This window comes from Dermacentor variabilis, chromosome 3 (genome assembly GCF_050947875.1).
Source record: "Dermacentor variabilis isolate Ectoservices chromosome 3, ASM5094787v1, whole genome shotgun sequence".
In the NCBI taxonomy this organism is placed as follows: Eukaryota; Metazoa; Arthropoda; class Arachnida; order Ixodida; family Ixodidae; genus Dermacentor; species Dermacentor variabilis.
The window spans coordinates 71589234-71613168 of record NC_134570.1 but is presented as its reverse complement, the minus strand read 5'-3'; the positions used below and the strand labels follow the sequence as shown (position 1 = coordinate 71613168).

At 47.1% G+C, this 23935-nt stretch overlaps 1 protein-coding gene across 1 annotated transcript; it reads left to right on the top strand.

Annotated features, from left to right (window-relative positions):
• The first annotated feature begins 1900 nt into the window (after nt 1–1900).
• LOC142575862 (mite group 2 allergen-like Ixo r 2) lies at nt 1901–23230 on the top strand. The gene is made up of 4 exons (XM_075685581.1): nt 1901–2068; nt 15512–15616; nt 19878–20050; nt 23062–23230. The coding sequence occupies exons 1-4, from the start codon at nt 1984–1986 to the stop codon at nt 23140–23142; spliced, it is 444 nt and encodes a 147-aa protein (XP_075541696.1). The 5' UTR covers nt 1901–1983; the 3' UTR covers nt 23143–23230.
• Nucleotides 23231–23935: the final 705 nt, after the last annotated feature.

Below are 23935 nucleotides of genomic sequence, written 5' to 3'. Positions count from 1 at the left end.
GTCGTTTTTGCGCCACCGCCAGTACGTCCTTCAAATCTCTCTCTCTCTCTCTCTCTCTCTCTCTCTCGTAAACGGGGTAGCACTGATCAAGACCCTAACCTCAGCGTTTCTATATACACAAAATATTTCTAACTCAGGAACGTTTTCTGGCGTGATTAGCTCATGAAGGTCATTAGCGGAAGACATTTGCACAAGAGAAGACACGTAAAGAGCAATGTTGTCTTTATCGAAGCAATGACAGAAATTTTCGATTTGTATGTTTTTTTTTTTAGTAAAACTCAGGTACGAACACTGGAAAATGAATTTAGACCCTCTGTACACAATTTTCGAATCTCAGCCCTCTAAGCAAGAACGAACACTGCCAACCTCCAGAGCGCTCTATATTCATAAAACATGTGTGTTTCTACTAACCAGTCTCGGTTTCGCTACCCAGGTGACGTATCCGTCATGATTTCATTACATATCGGTTCGCTCCGTACGTGCGATCGCCGCGGCTGTCGCACGCGACAGCGGAAGAAACGTGCCTAGCGCGTCTTATCTTCCGTGAGCAACGTCTTCATACCTACATATCGCCTTATTTCTGCACGGCGTTAGCAAATATTTTTCTGTTACGACGTCAAGATAACGCCGATGACGCTAGGTATGGCGTTTCGAGAGCAACTTGTAGTTTCAAACAGTAATACCTTATACGTGCATCCCAACCATTCGTATACTTGCTAAGTGTTAGTCTCTCACGTGATAGTCGCACGTGGTTTAGTTTCTCACAACTTCGAAGATGGGTGACCAGTACTCGTTTGATAAGAAACCGGGGATGCTGGCCTGGCTGACAGCCTGGCATGGCATTCCAGACTCTGCAAGAGAAGTTTTGCGCATACACTCTGCTGAGTTTTCGTACCACTCGCATAGGCATGGATGCGTAGTGAGATGGTGCAGTGGTTAACTGACGGTGTTGGCATTTTTTCGAGTAGAAGGTGTCCGATCTCTAGTCGGTTTTCGTATATTTTTTTTTTCTTTTCGTCGCTGCTGTGGCATGTAAGGAAGAGCACGATGCGATCAGGAAAAGAAATACGATGTCTGCAGGAGGCTCTAGTCTTCACAACATCTTTTGCTCACAGCTTGCTCGTATTTTCGTTCAGAATAAGCGAACGATACATTGTGTTGTATTTTATCGATTCTTACATTTTATTGTATATCATACTACGCTGTGTTGTGTTCTGTCGCGCTATGTTGTGCTGTATTGTGTTATATCGAATTCGTTCGTTATAAAATTGAGTGGAAAATCTCCACGACGCTGAGCCGGTGAGCAGTGAAGAAGAAAATAGATGTGGTCATCTTTAATTAGCGCGAAATGATTAGATGCTCCGCCGCCGCAACTGTCCCCTCCAACAGTCGGCCTACTTACGCGAATAAACCGCCGTGGTTGCTCAATGGCTATAGTCTTGGGCTGCTGAGCACGAGGTCGGCGGTTCGAATCCCGGCAACGGCGGCCGCATTTCGATAGGGGCGAAGTGCAGAAACACCCGTGGCACTTAGATTTAGGTGCACGTTAAAGAACCCCAGGTGGAGGAAATTTCCGGAGTCTACGGCGTGCCTCATAATCAGAAAGTGTCTTGAGCACGTAAAACCCCATAATTTTAAACTTACGCGAATATCACCGCTCGCGCTAAAGAGCAAGTAGGTTCAGTCGTTGTCGGGAATTCTTCAAAAACAACAGGAAGGGGTGGACGATACACGCATTGCGTGCGAATAACCGGAATCGCTAAGCGTCAGCTCCACAGATACGCGTGGAAGGCAATTCGTTCGCTATCAGCGCTGGCAGAGCGTCAACCTTTGGAATCGGTCAAGGTTGGCGCGCGCAAATCCGCCCCCGCCTCGTGTGATCCGCCTCACCTGTTCCGCGTGTGTTGCTATATATGAGGCCCACCGCACCTCACCACATCCCCGGTTTTCCAGTGACACTCGGACCCGAGCCCGTCGTTGAAGATGATGTTGGTGCGCGCCGCCTTCCTTCTCGTCGCCGTTGGCGTCGCTTTCGGACAGATTAGAGATGCCGTGTACGAGGACTGCGGTAAGCGCCCTGGTGCACTTTCCTTTAATTTACGTAAACGCGAAAGGGTGCTTCGGCTGCTTCTTCTCAGATAAAGAAAGCATGGAGTGGGGCGGAGGCTAATATCCCAGAAATAGACGACTCATTCGTCGGCTTGTGACAAGGTATGAACAGAGTCATGCCATATCGTGCTAGTTATTTCTTTAGCCGTTTCTTTTTTTCCTCGTATGTCTCAGTAAGGAAGTAAGCTTCCGGCTTACATTGTTACTAATAATTGTAATTATTCGCTAAGAAGTTTTATTAGTTAGCAGCCCATAATGAAAGGTGTATACAGCATTAACTTTCACCACTCATAGCGCCTTAACCTGCACAGAATTATAATGGAGTAACGGAAAGCGAGTTAATTATTCCAGCCACTACACCTCGCCTCCCAGTTAATCGCGTGCGCCCTACCACATATCGCAGCGACACCAAATTCCCCAATGCGTAACTGGTGATACCATTTGTTTACATCGTCGGTAAATAGGGGATCCCGATGAAAATTGTGTTAGCCACGGACTTGTGTAGCGCTGCGAGCGACGGCATGCAGGCGATTCCTCTGTCCGAGCGTTCAACGATAGCGTGAGCAGGTTTAACGCTGCCAAGGAACATCAAGGTTATCTTACGAGGTTGAAGTAGAATGCTAACACTTCACCAGAGTCACCGTGTAGTCACTGAGTGAGCACGCCTGCTACACCAAGTGATAAGTGGTGTTTCGCATTACTTGCCAAACGTCACCGCTCGCTGAATATATTGATGCCTTCAAGAGACTTCAAAAGGAGGCGGAATGCATCCTTCCTAGCTACGCAATGTCCCCACGATATCATGCATGTCCTCCTGGGTAACGTATGGAGAGCCACTACCACTCGATAGAATCTTTTCGAGAATGTATCACTTTCGTACGCGCCTTGATTGGTTAAGATGGTGGGCAACAGTCGCGCAGTATATGCGGCATCACGCAGAAGTAAACGTATGCCGAAAAGTGACCGATCGAGAATGGACACCGAACAGCGCGCACTGTGAGCATACGGTAAAAAAGAAGGGGCAGTGTTGCTTGCTGCAGGTGGACCTAGCCTCTCCGCTTATCCATAGTGAGAAGGTCTGAAGCCTGTCACACTATCTAATTCCGGCAACCCAAGGCCATCCGATAGCGCAAGGTAATGGCGAAAAAAAATTTTGAACCGGAACGCAGTATTACACGGCACGATGGCGGGCTTTGGATCCTTAAAGGGCAACTCCGGCGATATTTTTCGTGTCCACTAACCTTTATAAAACATTTAATATACGTTCTCTTTCGCACTCTGGTTATTTTTGCCACACGATATGACTGCAATTCATTTAGTTCTCCTGAAAATCACCTTGAAATTTCGGTTGCGCGTTCTCGACTGATGCCCACGAATGTATTGGTTTTTATTGGCCACCTTGTGTTTGTGACGGCAGTCTACACCGCCACTTCGAACGACGAAGCTCGCTTATTTTTTCTACGAGTCGACGGCCGGCAATGATCGTCTCGACGGACGTGATGACCGGTGCTTCTCTTCGTCGTGACGCAGCCTAATGCGTTTAGCCATGGAGCTCGTCAAAAGCAAACGGCGATCCTTCAGTGCTCCTATAGTATATAGCAAATGGCGTAACCACGTACTTATTCGTGGACATTGTCTGCTTGGTAAACTGAACTCTTTGTGCATTTTATTAATTCATATTATGTAAGTGTTTTTTTTTCTGGTTGTTATGTAAATATTACTAGTTTTTCTTTATTTTTCAATGTATTCTCTTGTTCTCTGCACTGTGAATTCCTAGAACTAATCCTGTATTTTTTACTCTCGCAATGTAGTGTCGCCTCTCCCCTCTGCATTGTACAACTATGTACCTTGAGGGTCTCATAAATAGATAAATAAATAAATAAATACATAAATAAATAAATATCGTCGCTAATGTCGCTGCTGCCTTGTTCGAAAGAGCTGGAAAATCTCCTCGCGTCGTCAGAAAACATCATCAGCTTCCCTTTTTTGGCGATAGTGCCAAGAGCACTGCGTGTTTAGCACGAGCTCTGCGGTTTTACATAACAATAGTGTAGGACCTGAGTCATCGACTCATCGTAGACGTCACCCGAAGCAGCTACCTGTCTCGCATTCGGTACCTCGCTTATTGGTTGCTTAAAATTATTGATAAGTTCTCAAGCAAACTGAACCGCCCTGCCGGTGACAGTACCATCAATTCCATTGGAAAGTGACGATATCCTAATACGGCATTAGAGAACGCCGGAGTAGTCCTTCAAGCGTTTACTGCAGCCTAACATGCACAACACGAGTGTGTTACGCCTGATAGGAGAACAACGCTGTAGGCGCAAAAGCAGAACTAGAAAGCTAGCTTGTGCGACCCACCGCGCACCTTTCTTGCAGGCTGAACAATTGTGTGACGTCAGAACAGGCTCTACAAGTCAGTATTTTCGACGCCAGCTTTCGGAGACGCCTACTAGCTGCCAGGGCGCACTGTTCTTGCTGCGCAGCAGCAGTTTCCTCGCGTGCTGCGCATAGCGCCACGTCGCACCTTCCGAAGTCCTCGAGCGCGACTCTAAATATTGCTATGGCTGCCAGTGCTTCGCACTATGGGTGAAACAGATTTTAAAGCGAAGCTTTCCTTGCCTCTTCTCCCGACTTTCCGGGCGCTGGTATAATGGTCTCGCGGCGCGTGCCGCTGGGTTTCTTGCGACACCAAAAGATGGCGCTCGCCTCCGCGCATCCGGACCGGCGGCGCCGAGGGCCGCGATGCGTAGTTTCTGCGCGTGGCACGTGGTGTGCTTTCTTTCCTATGCGACAAAAACGCAGCAGTTGGGCTGCGGAGGACGCGAGCTGGGCTGTGATGCCGTAAGCACTACAAAAGTCCGTAGCCTCAAGAGAGCGCGTGGAGCTGGAGTCTAAAGAGCCTGCTGGCCACGTATGCAGAAGGAGCACGTGAACACGCGTCAGCAAATTGGCTCCAAAGCGTGCACTTCGTGTCGAGGACACCCAGGCCCGAAAGATGGCTCGCGCGGGATAGGAGCGTCCTCGCTACTAAGCGAAACGTGGTGCAGACTGCGAATGTATGTATGCACTGTATGCATAATATTTTGTGATAATTAATTGAATTACGTACAGCCCAATAATTCAATTTAAGTTTAACGCTTCTACCACGATGCGCTGCGCAATGTGAGGCAACGATAATGCTCAACCCTCTCGGACATTATGAACAGTGACGCACAACAACGCATCAAGCAAACACGTCTCCCTGTGTGTTCATTGGACTACGCAGACAAACAGCAGTGGTTCACGCAAGGTAACGTGTAACATCAACTCGCCACTCTCGTATTCGACTAAATGCCGTATAAATTACACATTCGCAACCAACATCACCACTAGTTATAGTCACTCAAAGCAAACTCAAACACTCAAACAGCATACAAAGCTTCGCTTATATCGATTCCAACGGTGAGTGGAATCCTCCGATTTTCATTTTTTTTTTTCTGGATGCGCTCATCTTGTGTCCTTTGCATATTGGCCTGCGCGCACCTTACAAAAGAGAGAGAGAGGGAGGGTCTACAAGCCGTTTAACCAGGTGATATCCCCTGGTTGGCTACCCTGTACTGGGGTAGAGAAAATGTAAAAGAAAGATAAACGAAAACGAACAAAAGAATGAACAATATGAACTATCTGTGTGGGTGCTGTCGCGCAATCTGTAAGGCGCCAAATAGTCATGCACAGCCTCAATGCCTCACTGAATCATACAACGTCACACAGTGCACAGTGTGTCACAGTTGCATTTTGTCGTCGCCCAATCCAGTATCTCTCAGGTAACACAACAGCACATTTATAGCGGCTCGCTCCGATGTCCATCTAGGCCAGCGTCCAAGACATTTGCTTTCTGTGAGTGGGCGCTTGTCCAGCTCGTCCAGTGTGGAGGAGAGCTCGACTCTTTGCATTCGCAACCCGCCGTGGTTGCTCAGTGGCTATGGTGTTGGGCTGCTGAGCACGAGGTCGCGGGATCGAATCCCGGCCACGGCGGCCGCATTTCGATGGGGGCGAAATGCGAAAACACCCGTGTGCTTAGATTTAGGTGCACGTTAAAGAACCCCAGGGGGTCAAAATTTCCGGAGTCCTCCACTACGGCGTGCCTCATAATCAGAAAGTGGTTTTGGCACGTAAAACCCAAAATATTATTATTATTTGCATTCGCAAAATAAGGAATGTATGCCACCACTTGTACAGAATTTGTTCTGTCCTCTTTCTCGCCGTCCGCGTCTTTAATCTTTCCGATGAAACAATGCAGCCTCTCAACCCCAACTAAATATCCAGACTCGTTGCGTCCATTCATTCATTCATTCATAACTCCATGCGCAAGCGTCGCAATGGAAGCCTTCAGTCAGGCACCGTTTGCAGTGGTGTGTCGAGCTGCTACCTGGTGGCGCCACTGGCCCACGCGGATCAAATGCGTGAAGAGCTCTTCGCCGCATTGCATATTGATGCAGCAGCCAAGCTTCAAGTTGCAGTGGCAGCTTCGTTTTTTAGGACCGATTTCCGAAACTCAGTAGGATGAAGCACGCTATTGTGTCTTGTGCTGCGCCGCACAGAAGCGTACGATGAAACAGCCAGACGGCGCGTGCTATTCTGTTTTCAGATAACATGTCCGCGTTAGAGGTTTTGTGCAAGAAAGTCGGCTACTTTTATTGACCCGGGATCAATGTACAAGAGAACATCATTTGAATGAAGCAATTTTTTATACAGCCTCCAATCACTATCATTGCACTAACCAGCGTCATTGATCATGAGCAGTGCCGTATCATCTGCCGCACGTTATGACTGGCTCTTTTCTAAACTGCTTTTGTGCGTGTGTATGTGTCTTTTATGTTAAGTAGGAAACGTATGCTTTCTGAGCCCTGTCTGAAGAAATGCAGCCGTATTTTCTTGTATCCAGACGAAATATTAAATTATGGGGTTTTACGTGCCAGAACCACGATCTGATTATGAGGCACGCCGTAGTGAGGGACTCCGGAAATTTGGACCACCTGGGCTTCTTTAACGTGCACGTAAATCTAAGTACACGGGCGTTTTCGCATGCGGTCGCACTATATTCGCATCATTGTAGAAAATGAAATGATGTTGTGTCATGTTGACTACATTTGTGTATATCGTCTCTTCCTTCGTTCCTGTGTATGTGTGCGTTGCGTCTTTTTTTCGTTTTTTGTGTTTTTTTCCCCAAATACCTTAAGATGAACCCCATACCTACTCGCCCATTCTTCAGCGATAAAAGTTATCTGATGTCATATCTTGATTTTACTTCCCCTTTATACGAGTTTGTTTACCGCGTGGTCTCCATACACTGATATCGCTAGGTGGCGCTAAGATCCTGGTGGAAACCTCCATTCCACGTCGACGCCGTTGTTTCGCGCTGGATATCTAAAGAGATATCGGTCCGGATTAAAGTAAATACGTTATATACGGTCTCCACTGCGCGCAGCCGCTTATTACTCTTTTTTGTTTTGCTCACGCCAACATTTCACTACTGCCAACGTTATGGGGCTATTACAAACTTCGCGTATGATAACAAATTTGCACTCTAGAAATCAAACATCCAAATACGACATGGAAGAAAAGTTACTTTATCAAACGAGTCGCATACAGCAGAATACTGCTCAACGCGTCTTTCGAAATGCACAGGGTAATCCCTAGCTTTTATTGATGCGTCCTATTGATGCAGATTAGATTAATAGTTTATGTATAGACAGCTTCGGATCCTGCCTAAGCAAATACCACGGCGTGCATCCTGTATTCAGCGTACTCTACGCCTACTGTAGTTCCACAACTAAGCGATAGCGCGCCACGACCATAGATAAGAAAGAATGGCTCCATGTCCTCGACGGGAAACTCACCACGTGCGATTCCGTATGCACGCTGCACAATAAGGTCGCTGCGGCCCTCGGACTGAAATTGCCGGATCGCGAGCGTCGACAGCTGCACAAATCCTGTTTACTGAGGCAAGAGAAACGTTTGTGGCGTAAGAGATGCAACTTTTATCGTAGCCTCATTGTCCTACTGCAATTAGTGCGATGTCGACGGCACCAAATTGCGAAAGCAGTAGGGATAACGCCGGTACTTGTCGCGGAATGTCCTCACTCTTGCTTCTCCCCGCACGAATTGCTGCATTCTACTAAACCATAACTCGGCATGTAATTCGGAGAACAATGTCTACTTAGCAGGAAATGATCTGTAAGATATACTGCTTGCATTGTACGTACAGTGTGTTTCACGTAACTTGTGCCAAGGATTTTAAACACGTGGTTAGCCACAACTGAATGAAATCAACAGCATACGGTTTGCCGTCATGTGGCGCTCTTTAGACTGTTTTTTTTATAATCCGCTTAATTAGTTATTAACTAAGACGAATTAGGCAAAGTTTTTAATATTCACTTTGGGGCCTAGTGCGTTTCGTTGTGCCTTAGAGTGGGTCCAGAAACGGCCGATCCATTTTTTTGTGTCAAGGAACATGGTGCGTGGTGATATTTTTCGGCGTTTAAAGTAATCCCGCGAAATACGAAATAGAACCACGTGACTGCGCACATGCGCTATCGTATTGCAGCGCTCTCAATCGCGGTTCGTGCGAATTAACCGTGGCGAAGTGAGCGGCCGCGGCTGTGTGCACTGCAAAATAATTTACATCCTTTTTCACTTTTTAGGGTGTAAATTATTTTACAGTGTAGGCATCGGCTTCACAGTGCGTCCGCATCTTTGGCGCTGGCACACGGAAAGGAAGCGCCGTCGTCCCAGATAAGCGATAGGCTCGACGCGCGGTTGAGGGCGCTGAAATACGATAGCGCACGTGCGCAGTCACGTGGTTTTATTTCATATTTCGCGGACTTACTTTAAGCGCTGAAACGACTCGCCCCGCCGCACCTATAAGATAGCCACAATAAATTGGATCGGTTGTTTCTGAACCCCCTCTGCAACACAATGAAACGCACTTGACCCTAAAGTAAATATTTCAAAAATTTCATAATTCATCTCAGTTAATTAACCAATTAAGAGGAATATAAGATATACTCTAAGGAGCGACACATGACGACAAACCATGTGCCGTTGATTTCATTCTGCTGCGGCTAAACACTTTTTTTTTAAATCCTTGGCACAAGTTACTGGCCCCGCCGTGCCGCGATGGCGGAAACGCGCATGGAAGATGAAGACGCTACCGGATTAGAAGAGAATGAGGAAGATCTAGGTTGGCAAATTGTGACAAGCCGAAAATTTCGCTCCACCACAAGGATTACTGGCGATGGGAAAACATCGCCGCAGAGCCAGCGAGAGCAAGGCAACAGCAGCAAGAACAAGGGACCTACAACCACTATGTTCAAAAACCGGATTGTCAAGGCATCAAGGATGCCCCAATTGCCCGAGGAGCACAGCAAAATCATCATCCGCCCACGAGGAGGTCTCAACTTGAGCAAAGTGAGCACCACAGCGATAGGCGTGGCGGTTATTGAAGCATCGGGCCTGACTCCGCAACAAGCCCGAGAGGATGTCGTTTGCCCTAACTTCACGCAAAACATCGTGGTGGTTAGTACACCAGATCCCAGCCATGCTGCCAGGTATGTGCGAATCAGGTCAATCATTATAGTGGAAACCGAATACGAAGTGAACGCCTACGAGACAGCTCCGCATACCACGTGTAAAGGAGTGATTCGGAGAGTTGACCTCAGAGACAATCAGGCCACGATAACGAAGAACATTGTGCATGACTTTAACCCACTAGCATTGGCAGCCAAACGTATTAAATCCACGGGTTCGGTTATTGTTCTGTTTGATGGGCTCAAGGTACCCAATTATGTAAGATACGGGTCGACCCTCGTCAAGTGCTACCTGTATAGGAAGCAGTTTGATGTCTGCTATGCCTGCGGAAAGATTGGACATCGATCAGATGTATGTCCAACACCGGACGTGGTACAGTGCAGAGGATGTGGAACTAAAAACCCGGAGGACAATCACATGTGTGTGCCTAAGTGCAAATTCTGTGGAGGGGACCACCCAACTTGGGAAAAGATTTGCGGGCAGCGGTACCAAATTCCATACGTGGTACGAGTTCGACGACGAGAGCGCAACAGATCTGCATCGGAGGCGACATCAGCACAGCTGCAATGGGATGCCCAAACGGGCACCAGGGGGCGCACGTGCTCAAGGAGCCCCACACGGTCAAGACGCCGCTCGCCGTCGAAGGGCAGAAGCCGCTCCAGATCACGCGAAGTGCAGGTGCGCTTCGAAGGAGGAGGGCAGACGCCTGGCGACAAGACGACATCTGGAACAACCTGGGCCGACAAAGTGAAAGGTACTGTGAGGGCTGCGGAGAGCGGTGCGGAGCGGCTGGTCGGAGATAATGATGCCAGGGTAGAACAGCTAATTAAAGAAGTAACGTATCTGAGAAAGGCAAATGAAGAACTTACTAAGCAGGTTGTAGAACTTCGCAAGAACTCGCAGACTAACTCCACAAAAGTAGCAATAGCCAAACCGGTGAATAATGACAACAGCCAGGATGAAGAAAACACACCAGCTCCAAAGAAGCGGGCAATAAGCCCAGTAGAAACGACAGTGTGCTCTGCTTTGGAAGAGATCAAGGAGGCGATTAAACAACTTAGAGATGCCATAGATAAAACTACCTTCAAAGTTGAAAAGTTATGGAAATGGAGACTGACGGCTGAAAAGAGGCTCACCAAAGTAGAAGCACAGGGCGATGACGACGAATACCTACCCTCAGAAGCAGAAAGCGTCAGATCGCTCCCTAGCGTGTCGGGGGGTTCTACGAAGCGTACTCTAGCGGGTAGCAGTAAGGCGGGTTCTATAAGCAATGGCTAGCAGGGGGAGCTTTACCGTGTGGCAATGGAATTGCCGAGGATTTTATCACAAAAAAGCACCTCTTATGCAGTTAATAAAAGCCTCTCCAGACAAACCGAAAATAATTATGCTGCAGGAAACCTTGGCGGATGAGATCAGCCTATCCGGATACAAAGCGACATGCAGGGGCAAAGAGCCGGGTAGGGGGCTAGCCACGCTCGTAGATAAGAAAATACCTTACATAGAACATGATTTGCGCCTTGGACTAAACAAATTAGAATACTTACTAGTGGAAATAATTTTGAAAAGGAATAGAAGCAAACCGCAAAGCCTCTTTTGTCTTAATGTTTATAGCAGCCCTAGCGACATGAAACAGAGTTTCAGGGCACTTCTTAATAAGACTATGGCTGTTACTAAGCACGCTCCACTCATTATTGGAGGGGATTTCAACGCCCCACATCAAACCTGGGGATATCGCTGGAATACTAAGAAAGGGGATGGACTCTGGCACCTAGCTACAGATCTTAATCTCTCCCTCATCACAGACCCAGCTTATCCCACTAGGTGTGGTACATCTACATGCAGGGACTCCACCCCAGACCTTACTTTTGTATCAAACTTAGCGAACGCTGGCTGGAATAACTCCAATATTGACCTGGGTAGTGATCATTACATATTACAAATACTATTGGAAACACCAAGTAATCAGATAAAGCACTTTAACTACATTGACTGGGATCTTTTTCGGAAAGCAAGGAAAATCAGAGCTGAGACAGAGGAAGGACAAAAGAAAACACTCCAAACTTGGGCCACTCAGCTCAGGGAAGATGTAAAGGCGGCAACGAAGGATATTACCACAGAGGAGGATATCGAAATCATGGACAGTAGGCTGGCGCACTTGATTGAAGCGAAACAATCTATGTTAAATAGATGGAAAACGCAACGGCTGAACAGGAGACTCAGGAAGCGCATAGCATTGTTGAATAGGGAGATTGAAGAACACTCCAGAAATTTACAGAAACAACAATGGGATGAGCTTTGTAATTCCATAGATGGTCGAATCAGACGTGGTGGGAATTGGAACTTACTTAGACATTTGCTTCATGAGAGCGACACGAAATCTAATAGGAGAACAGCAGTAGCACGACTCGTCCATCGTGAGAGTCAGGACACAACGGAGGAGGCCATTCTGGATCGGCTCGCAGCTAAGTATTTACCACTTAAGGATAGCGATGAGAGTACAGACCTGCCTGAATATACAGGGGAAGAGTGTGAGCCTATGGATCAAGACTTCACAGAAAGCGAAGTTCGTGCAGCCCTGTACGACCTCAACAGTAGATCTGCTGCCGGTCCAGATGGCATTTCCAATAGGCTGTTGAAAAATTTGGACGATCATTCCATAAAATATTTAACAGAGTATTTCAACGAACTCTGGAAAAACGGTGATTATCCGAAGGAATGGAGAATTGCTAACACAATTCTTATTCCCAAACCAGGCAAGCAACTCAATCTAGATAACCTAAGACCCATATCATTAACATCATGTCTGGGCAAAACCATGGAGCATGTCATACTCAATAGACTGACTAAGTATGTAGAAAACAGAAATATTCTTCCGCATAACCTGATCGGTTTCCGTCCTGGACTTTCGACTCAAGATGCAATGCTTTTAATCAAGCATCACCTTATTCTTGCTAGCCCGCTACATACGAGAGCTCTTCTAGGCCTAGATGTAGAAAAGGCCTTTGATCGCATCAAGCACAGGGCCATATTGGATATCCTCTCGGAGATGGGATTGGGTAAGCGATTGCACAATATCGTCAAAGCCTTTCTCGGTGGCCGTTCTGCTTGTCTCAGGTTAGGCGAACTCCAATCGACAACCCTGGAACTTGGGAATCGTGGGACACCACAAGGGTCTGTCCTATCTCCCATGTTATTTAATTTGGCAATGTCAAAAGTGGCTCGAGGTCTCGCGCAGATTGAGGGTATCCACTTTGCTATATATGCAGATGATGTAACAATCTGGAGTGCCGAAGGTAATATGGGACAAACAGAGATCAAACTACAGGAAAGCATTTATGTGGTAGAAACAACACTTGAGGGTATGGGACTGAACTGCTCTGCTAAAAAATCAGAACTATTGGTATTACGGAGCAGTAAGCGTGGGCGCAGGCCGAACGGATATATCCCAGAGGAAGAACCCCGCATTGACATATGCGCCAAGAATGGAGAACCAATCAGGCAGGTGGAGACTATTAGAGTGTTAGGACTTCTCCTGCAAGCGAACGGATCTAATTGCAGGATGATAGAATACATCTCTAACAAGTCAGAAGAAGTCATTAGGCTTCTGCGTAGAGTTACCAACAAGCATAAGGGGCTAGGAGAAGACAGTGCCATAAGATTGGTACATGCATTCGCCTTTTGCCACTTCTCGTACGTGGCTGGCATGCTCCAATGGACACAGGCTGATAAGAACAAGCTAAACGCTTTAATCAGACGACTTATAAAGACTGCACTAGGACTTCCCATCAGCACGGCCAATGATAGCTTATTGCGCCTAGGGCTGCATAACACACTAGAGGAGATAGCTGAGGCTCAACAGGCGGCCCACCAGGAGAGACTAATGGGGACACGCCCTGGGAGGGCGCTACTTGAAGAAATTGGCGTAGAAATTAACCACACCAACGAAGGAGAATTATTAACACAATTGCAAGCGGGACTACGGGAAACAATAAAGACGACCCCGTTCCCTAGGAACATGCACCCGACACATAACCTCGAGAGACGGAAGGCAAGGGCGAAGGCACTCCTTCAAGACATAGATCATCATAAGCAGCAGGCGGTGTTCGTTGACGCTGCCTGGGTTAAAAATAAGGATGCGTATACCTCCGTTGTCGTAGACACTCAAGGTAACATACAGGATGCCATCACCGTCTATACCAAGGACCCCACAGTAGCAGAACAAGTAGCAATCGCCTTAGCCATCCGGGCTAATCGGTGGACACATATTTACAGCGACTCTAGAACAGCCATACGCAACTTTACCAACGGATATGTGACACGGATAGCAACAAAATTATTAGAGAAGGTCAAGAGTGAGAGGATCGAAATCCGCTGGTTTCCTGCACATCTGGGGGTGGTGGACGGAGCTCGGAGAAACCTCAATGAGGTGGCAAATGAAGCAGCACGAGGACTTTCTAGCCGTGCTCTTCAAGACCGAGCAACTTACACTTCCCCCCGGGAACACAGGGATCGATTATTAACATATAACGAAATCACGAAGCATTATTATTTAAGCAGAAGGGAATACCCATTGCCACACGGTAAGCTTTGCAGAGCCCAAGCGGTCACATTACGTTTGCTACAGACAAGAACATACCCAAGTCCATATTTTATTAACAGGATCTATCCGGAGAGGGAAATTCAAACCAACTGTAATAAGTGCAATGGCATCATTACTCTTGACCACATGCTTTGGCAGTGCCCCGCGGTCTTCACAGACCGTGACAAGGAACAAGAATGGTGGCGGCAAATGCTACACAGTGAATCACTCTCTGACCAATTACGGGCAGTCCAGAAGGCCCGCGATGTGGCTGAAGGGCTCGGCCTGACAGTCCCAACGTGGGAGCGGCCCGCGTCAACGTATGGTTGACCTTCAGGACCCAATAAAGTTCTCCATACCATACCATACCATACAAGTTACGTGAAACACCCTGTATAATACACATTAAAACAGTAGCCTGTGTTGTTATGTGACGCTTTAAGTAACTTCGGAGTAACACAATGGACCTAAATAAACCTTTGGAAGCTTTCTCATTTAATGAGAGCTCTTGCCCTTCCCTACTACACCTCAACAGGTATATACTATCTATCTATCTATCTATCTATCTATCTATCTATCTATCTATCTATCTATCTATCTATCTATCTATCTATCTATCTATATATATATATATATATATCTAACAAGCAACGAATCAATCAATCACTCAATCAATCAATAATTTATTTAACGTGCCCAGGAACAATATTGAAGTCTGAGTGCTTGTGCACAGAGAAACAAAAACAAACAGATAGAAATGCAAAACAACTACAACGAAAGGTTATGAGATAAATACAATTCGAATAAATATATGGAAAGCAAAACAAAACAGGAAAACAACTAGATAAACAGTCTCATAATGAGCAATAACGCGATAGCATACAATTGAGAGACGGAGTGCATGCACGGAAGGGTAACGAAACTGTGAGAAGGCAAGAATCCTCAAGAATCCTCAAGAGAAAGTGCGAAGCTCGGTGCGGAAAGAAGGCATGTATTCAAAGATATTCATGTCGAGAAAATCACAGCTGTATACGCTTTGCCTTTTGTGGAAAGGTGTGGAAAGGTCTGGTGAAAGTGGCGGGAACGTGAAAGGATACATGTTCCCTAGTAGGCTTCTTATAGTAATAATGATGACGATGACAATGATGATGATCTTAGCTCTCCGCTACGAATGCGCCACTTGTACTTCATGTCTTGCTACCGTCTGTGCCTAATTAATTCGAGTACTGGTGCTCGCTCATGTTTACGCAGGTAGCACCGCTGAAATCATCTCGCTGCAGGTCGAGCCCTGCGACTCTGACCCGTGCGTCATGAAGAGGGGCACCGCAGCCAGAATTTACTTCGAAATGGTATCTGGTAAGTAGAGTCTGCACCTGCTCGCTGGAGCGCAGATGTCATTGCTGTCAAAATACAGACTTTAAGCACGTGAAGTCGCAGAATGTAGAGAGTAGTTTTCTTCAGGAGGTGGCGATGTGGGCCGAAAAGAGCAAGCTCATCTGGATTCTAAGGAAGAGACCGAAAACGCCAGTGTTAGCTTATATATAAGAAAGCATTTATGCGCGGGTGAGTCCAGTTCCTCTGTTACGAGCCCAACCCAAGCACACTCTTGGTTGGCTGAACGAGTTTTGGTCGCTTTTGCCAGCTTCTAGAGCAATACGTCAGACCAAATATGTTGCTACTGCGTATGGAAGCGACTAAGGATGAATATCACTCGCCTTTATCATGATTGCTGCGCACTTTTCCCCATTTCATAATGCCTACAAAGTGGCATTTAAGCTTATGCGCGTATATATTATTTATCTGTGGCTTATGTGAGACTGATAGGCATGACGATCGCAGGGGTGTTTCGCAGGGTGGCGTCCTTAGCCCAATATTGTTCAATGTCACACTGGTGGCCCTTGCAGACGAGCTACCTGAAACAACGCATATCAGCACGTATGCGGATGATATCTGTATCTGGTTATCCGGAGTGACTCGTCCACAAGTTCGTGCAAGGCTTCAACGTGCGGCTTACATCACGTCGAAGTGCTTGCGCCGTAGAGGCCTGCAACTCTCACCAACTAAGTGTGCAGTGTTGGCATTCACGCGCAAATCAATGTAACAATATCCAATCGTTGTCGACGGAACGGCGCTCCCTTAAGTCACCCACCACAGGTTCCTTAGTATCATAGTAGACCGCAATCTTTCTTGGACCAAACATGTTACTGCGCTTAGGGCTAAACTGACCAACTTCATGCACGTTCTTCGTGTAATATCTGGATTGAGATAATTGAGCAAAGTTTGCTACAAGTGTACCAGGCACTTCTTGTGGTCAAGATACGCTACAGCATGCCTGTGTTATCCAACATGGGGTCATCTTGTATACGCACGCTGGAGAGCCTTCAGGCACAAGCACTACGGATATGCCTTGGCTTACCACGCTGCACGGCAACTAAGGGCACATTAGCGGAAGCACGGGCTTTTCCAATCGACACATACCAGTCTTGCGAACCTGTGTGAACCTATCTTCGCCTGCTGACCAGACACTCCCACCATCCTCTGTCAACACTTGACTTGACTGTGCTTTTTCTAAAGCAATTGCATGTCACGCAAGCATTATACCTGCAAAGGGGTTTTCGCACGTAAAAACTCATAATTTAATTTAATTTAAATTATACCTGCAAGCTTCCAGGCTACCAACATCGCCGAGACACCTCCATGGACATTGCCAAGACCACTAGTGAGGCTTCAGATACCCGGAATTATGAAGAAATTCCATGTTTCCTCCATTGGCTCGAAACAGCTCACCCTGTTCCATATATTTACATTATATAGTGGGACTGTACAAGTATATACCGATGGTTCGGTCACGCCATCTGCCACAACGGCCGCATTTGTCATCCCACAACTTGGAATTAGTGGGCAATTTCAATTGGACCACAAATCGACATCTACGGCTGCGGAACTTGCGGGAATACGGGAGGCTGTCCGTTTTATGAGAACGCACACACCTCATAAATGGACGCTATTCTGCGATGCCAAATCAGCACTACAGGGACTAAAATGTTTTTTTAAAGAAAGGACCACACTACCTGCTCGTGCTGGAAACCGCCGAACTTCATCACAGTGCCGAGTTAAGTGGTCACGTGATCAATTTTCAATGGGTGCCTAGTCATTGTGGTGTGATTGACAATGAACTCGCTAATAGTGTGGCAAGATCGGCCTTCTCTTTCTCTGATGAAGTACGGATTGCCTACTCGCGACCTGACACCAACTCTATGATCAAGGCACTCATGCAGGACCTTACAAAGGCATACAGAGCCCACGATGACATCCACAGACGCCTACATATGATCAACCCAGACGGTAAATTCTCTTTGCCCCCGAAGGTTACGCGGAGCAAAACGTCATTGCTACACAGGATTCGGCTGGGCGTCACTTTCACCCGTCGCTATGCGCACCTCATCGGCCAATCGAACAGCCCTGATTGTGAACGCTGCCAGAGGCCTGAAACACTAGAAAACATACTTTGCAATTGCCCAGCATATATGCTGGAGCGAAGGACGTTAGAAAGTTTCCTAGCCAGCGTTGGCAGGCAACCACTGTCGGAGGAAGCTATCCTCGGCCCATGGCCTGACACTGCGACTCCAATGCGTGCACCTAAAGTGTTGTTGAAGTTTCTGCAGGACACCAAGCTCAACGAGCGGCTCTAGCAAGGCAACTGTCTCATATGCATAAGCACTCACCACTTCTCCTGTTATCATCATCCATCCCAGTACTTTCACTCCCCTTCCCTCTTCCCCAGTGCAGAGTAGCAGACTAGAACGCACTAGCTCAGGTCGACCTCTCTGTCTTTCCTGTCAGTAAATTCTATTCTCTTCTATATTTCTTAAGAAGTCCGATGACCTACCGCTCAATGAGCAAAAGACGCCGTGACTCGCTTGAAGCGCCATCTACGAACACTTGCTTGAGAAAGTTATATATAACGTGCCCCCCATAGCTCTTATGAATGCATGGTGCACACTGAGTTAAATGTGCTCGCACGCTTTTCAACGTTTTTCGTTCACTGCCCCTCCTTCCTCTTCACCACTGCAGAGTAGCAAGCCGGATGAGGTTTTTAAAGCCACGACTTTTTCACTGCTGCTGCTGCTGCTCTCTAGCACACCGCGTCGGGAGGTGGTTCAGAGTGTGCATATGCGGGAGGTGGTTCAGAGGTGCAGAGTGTTCAGAGCGTTGCAGAGAGGAAAGGCGACGCGAGAAGTTCGTTTGGACATTTGCGCCAGGTCGCATGTGCACAATGCCTTCTGGAGCTCCCTGGGCGTCGCCACAATACCCTCTTGACGGCTGTAATTATCCCTGACCCCACGCAAAAGCAGTGCAGAAACTGCAGTGCTTGCCTTTTTACAACGTGCCAAGGTCCAGAAGAGAGTTGGATAGAATGGTAGAGAGGAGGTAGGGGAGAAGGCAGGCACAGAATGGGTAGAAGTGACGCAGCCACGAGACGAGGGAATAACAGCCTTGGCACTCGTCGCCCGCAACTCGCATGGGCGGAGGGCGAGAAAGGGAAAAGACGACGTGAGAAGGCAAGGAAACGCTACTACTAGACGCGAAAGTGGTTGCGCACAAAGTGGCTAAATTTAAGTTCAATGTACGGTACGTTTCCGATATTCCTGAAAAATAAACGCCATGGAGGAGGGAAGGAAGGAAAACAAGAGGTGAAAGGCAGAGAGGTTAACCATATTAAGTGTCCGCATAGCTACTCTGCACAGGGGGATTGGGTAAGGGCAGAAAAGATAAGCAACTAAGAGACGACTTTAATAAAAAAAAAGGAATGCATCAGTTCGCACTTTCTATAATTTTTCAATGAGTATCGTTTCTCTTAAAAAGCACACTAACCCATTTAAAGCGGTTCGGGCCGACATCGGCTCGGACCAGGGTCAAAAAATTTTGTTTTCCCTAAGGGGACGGTGGTCAACCTTGTCGAGCGTGGTGCTGAGGGCTTCGCGCAAAGAAACGATGACAACCACACATAAGGTGCGCTATCGTCTCTTTGCACCCGCAAACTTCACATTGTGGACTTGTGGCCATTCCGATGACGTAGGTGTACGGATTAGTTAAAGCTACTCCAAGCTATAGGCGACAAATGGGAGTTACCTACCGTCGTGGTAAGCCATGTTGAAGGTGGGGCTTCAGATGAGGTTCTACGGAACAAAGACATTGTTTTTAGCAGGGCCTGCCGAATTCCATTGGGCCAAAGTAAGCTCGCGAGCATTAAGCGCACGCAGCTTCCCCGCTGCATCTGTTCGTGGCACCGGGGTAGCGACACAATCACCACTGTTATGTGAAGATCGAGTGGCTGCGTCTGCTTGCTCCTTTCCAGGGCTACCGCAATGACTTGGCAACCTTTTCAAATAGGATGTCACGTCCTTTCTCAACTGCCCGATGGTAAATTCCTCGTGCGTCTGCGATAAATAGTCCGCGGGGTCCACAGCGTAATTCACTGAGCAAAGCCTGGACAATTTGTCAAGCTGACAACTCATTCATTCCTTATTCTTTATCCTTATTTACTCGCATGTCCTTATAGGCTTCTACTTTTCTTGTTCTACTTCGTTGACGTCGCTCGTCTTTTCCTTCCCAGACCAAGACAGTGACACGGCTGTGCTGGATGCGACAACGACATTGTTCGGTATCCCTGTGCCAGTGCCAGGCATCGAAACCAACATGTGCAATGGTGTCGTCAAGTGCCCCATCAAGAAGGGAAATACCTACAAGGGTGTCTTCACCACTCCCATTCCATCATTTGCGCCCGTGGTCAGTCGCTCCCTCCACTGCTATATATATATATATATATATATATATATAATTTCTTTCTCTCTGTTACACAAGTATGCGCAAAGAAGGCGACGACAGCTGCACCTCATTTTCCGTGGCGTACAATAAGTACTCGTCACAACCTGATCTAACAAAGAGCTCTGATGCATTGCTAGCTGATTTTGTGTCTTGTCGTTTATTGAGCATTTCATTCCGTGTTGCTGCTTATGTTTGAAAGTCATGCGCGGTGCGGTGGGCATCTCTACCTTGCGTCTATATGTGTTCGCATGTGGCTTCCAGTAAAATTCGTTTGCGAGTAAGCGCCTGTCTTTTGCCTGCCTCGCTGTGGAAATGCATGCTAAAGAAATGCATGGAAGCACCGCATCAGAGCTTCCCCCCGACTATCTTTATTTAACAGTTTTGCCGCAAGTCTTCTCTCCTTTCATTTCCAAACATTTTCTTTCTTCCTTCCTTCTTTTGTGTTTTGTTTTGTGTAATTGTAACAGGCCCTTCACGAGAATGCCAAATGACGTTCTTTTTTTTTAATTCTTACCAAACACGTCCGCGTTTATGCACGCAATCTCTCTCTCTTCCTATTTTCCTAATCTCCTCCCCCGAAGCAATGTAGCCAACCAGAGGCTTTTCTGGTTAACATTCCTGCCTTCCTTCTTTCTGTGCTCTCTCTCTTGTTTCAACAATTTTATAACAATGTTGGTTGAGCGCTAGTTTCGATATAGTAAAATCATGAGATCTGAGAATGAAAAAATCTTCCATTATATCTAATACATTTAGTGGTTGTTTTTCTGTTGTTTACTTGTAACTACGATTGGTAAACTATAACGAAAGTATGATGTATTACTTTTCTTCCGCAATCAGGCCCGAATACAGACGGGCAGAAGAGTAGGTTCAAAGAAAGCCGATGGCGCTCGTTCCATGTGATGTCTTTCCATCTCCCGCATTACGTTTATTCTCATCCGCAATACGAACCCGCATTATTGCGCAAACAGTGCATTTCGGCCTTTCCCTAGCTACTGCGCGGACTACTGCGTAATCTTCCCGTATATGAATGCAAGCCGAATGGTACTCTAAATCACAGGTCTTACTAAAGTTTGGGAGGTGAAATATCGATTTTGTTCTTTCGTTTTCATTATCATTCAAAAGATGAGCGTACATTTTGCAGACTTCGTTCATCGTGCACATAAACAAGATAAAAGAGTAGGAAGGAACTTCCGATTCCAGCAAATAGGTACAGTACCAGACACGAAAAAAAGAAGCGACGGGAATAGCTGAAACGCTTCGCTTTCGAGTGATAATAGAAAATTGTCCTATGCGAAACACTCCAGCCAGCTCTGACTGAGAAGGACTGACCGCGAGTAGTGTTGGAAAGAGTGGGTGAGTGAGTTTATTGAATCTAAATAAAATAAGGCACGATGGTTGTAGCCCCTATTCCAGGGCCCCACTGGCACGAGCGGCTCGCTGGTCTTGGTCCAGAAGAGCCAACCGGCTCTCCCGATCCTCGTCCGCAAGCCATGCCTCCCCCTGCCTATTCCTCATTAGTGGATGTTGGTTGTGAGGATTGGGAGGTCAATCTCATCGCTCGTAATCAGTTGTCAAGATTGGAGTCGGGCATGAATTAGATGGTAGCTGGCCCATGCCGTCGTCCAACTTATCTACGCTGAGGACGTTGTTGAAGGGAAGGACTGCTTCTCATCGAGAACGAGAAATATAGCTTTATTTACAGTATCTACATAAGGACGTTGCAGTTCATCAGTCTAGCATGACTGCGAGAGAAAGTACACTGAGCCAGCCGCACAACAGCGGTTTATAAACACACGGTCCTCCCTCGATCCCAAGGTGAGGGAAACGTTTGACCAGCCATCGTAAACGAGTCGCCCCTCTGCGGGCGGGACGCACACACACTCACACACACACTTCCGCACAGGTTCACGGCCCCCACCGACGTCAGACGGTCTTCGCAGAGCTCGGGGCTTACGTCAGGAAAGGCGCCTTTTATTCCGCGAGCTGACCTCCGCAGCGCGGCCGCCGGTTGTCCGTTGTCTTGCGTCTTGAACGGCGCGTGGGAAGGGGGCTCCAACTACATTCCCTCGGGCACTCCCCCGCTCGCGGCAGACCAGATTGGCGGTGGCGTTCTCAGTCATAAAGCCTGGTCCGTCGAACTCATCTCGGCTCCAGCGACGGAGAGGCGAGGACGCGGCATTGTCCTCCGCACACAGTAGATTTAGTGACGCCGTTTGGCTAGAGCGTAACGGTGACTTTCCAAGAAAAGTTGACGCCGCTGTCGCAACTGGCTGGCAAAACTTGCACCTCAGCGGGCCGTTCTTAACAGCGCCAAAAGTTGACGCCGCTGTCGCAACTGGCTGGCAAAACTTGCACCTCAGCGGGCCGTTCTTAACATGGTGTAATATGGGGCTGTCTATGTGCGGAGGCCTCCTGGGGCACTCCCATGTGATGTGTTTTAGTGTGGGTGTGTCTGTGCACCACGGGCACTCGTCAATGAACCTCGTGGGGTGTATTCTGTGTAGGGGGTGCAGGTTAGGGTGTGTGTGACATGGAAAGTTTTCTTGAAGATCTTTGTGCTTTTAGTCCATGTCAACCAAAGAATTCAGTACAAGTCCCGCCCACAAAACCTCACTGCGCCTACTGTCTGTACCGCCACGTTCCAAAACGTGTACATATATATATATATATATATAGTTCCCAAGGGACGCCGATATTGTCAGTAGGCCATCCCTACCGTGATGACACGGAACATGCGGAAGTAATTGACTGCGCCCTCTGCGCGCACTGTTTTTGAGATGGACAGCAGTGCACTTGTCACTAGATTCCTAGGCTGTCATTTACTGCAGCTCTTGCTGAAGGATACCGTATATCAAGAAATCGGCTAAGTAAACTTACATCTGCATATTCTAATGGCATTGAGCATGACAGCGATCAACGATCCTGTTTTTTTTTCTCTCTCTCTCTCTCTCTTATTTTCTTCCCTTCAACAGGGCAAAACACCTCTGACCATGAAGTTGAAGGGAGACAAAGGCGTCAGCATCTGCACCAAGTCATCGTTGGTCCTCGTGTGATCTTCTTGGGTATATAACGCTGACTGATGCAAGGACCTAAATTAACAGTAAATAAAAATAAAATAAAAGCGAAAGTACAACAAGCTCAGACGTTTCGTTTGATTTGTTGCTTTATTGTTGCTTGAGTAACGAATGCGGGATTTCGGGATAGCCGGCTCTGACGTGGCGTACCGCTCTCACGTTTATACATTTAAATAAAAGTTGTTGTTGTTGTTGTTGTTGTTGTTGTTGTTGTTGTTGTTGTTGTTGTTGTTGTTGTTGTTGTTGTTGTTGTTGTTGTTGTTGTTGTTGTTGTTGTTGTTGTTGTTGTTGTTGTTGTTGTTGTTGTTGTTGTTGTTGTTTCCTTAACATATAATTAGACCATGACTCCTGTGCTGATGCCCAGGATGACATGCTTGTGTAGCTTGTGTGACTTATAGTGTGTGCAGTGTTACTTTCCTCTTGTTTCCTTTGTTTTTCTTTTGCCATTACCACTTGGGATTTGGAATAGCAGGCCCTAAAGTCGTCCAACTTGCCTTTCGTTTCTTCTTTCTTTCTTTTTTTATTTTTTGTATAGAAACATGGGAAAGTAGGCTACGTCAGGGCCAACTATACCGATGTCCCAATTTCGTTGCTCAAGCGCACACGTATTCAAGCGCACAAAATAATGTATCTACGGGCACCAGCCCCTGCAGGACGTTCCATTAACTATGGAACGATCACTCATTATACAGGAGTGTAAGAGTAGCGGACAAGTTTTTTGGCGTATGCATATATAAGATCAACATGGCCGCGCCCTTTAAGATAGAATTTC

Coding starts and splice junctions, on each gene's coding strand:
- LOC142575862 (XM_075685581.1), top strand. CDS start 1,984: ATGATGTTGGTGCGCGCCGCCTTCCTTCTCGTCGCCGTTGGCGTCGCT. Junction 2,069..15,511: donor TGCCGTGTACGAGGACTGCG/GTAAGCGCCCTG, acceptor ATGTTTACGCAG/GTAGCACCGCTGAAATCATC. Junction 20,051..23,061: donor TTCCATCATTTGCGCCCGTG/GTCAGTCGCTCC, acceptor TCCCTTCAACAG/GGCAAAACACCTCTGACCAT.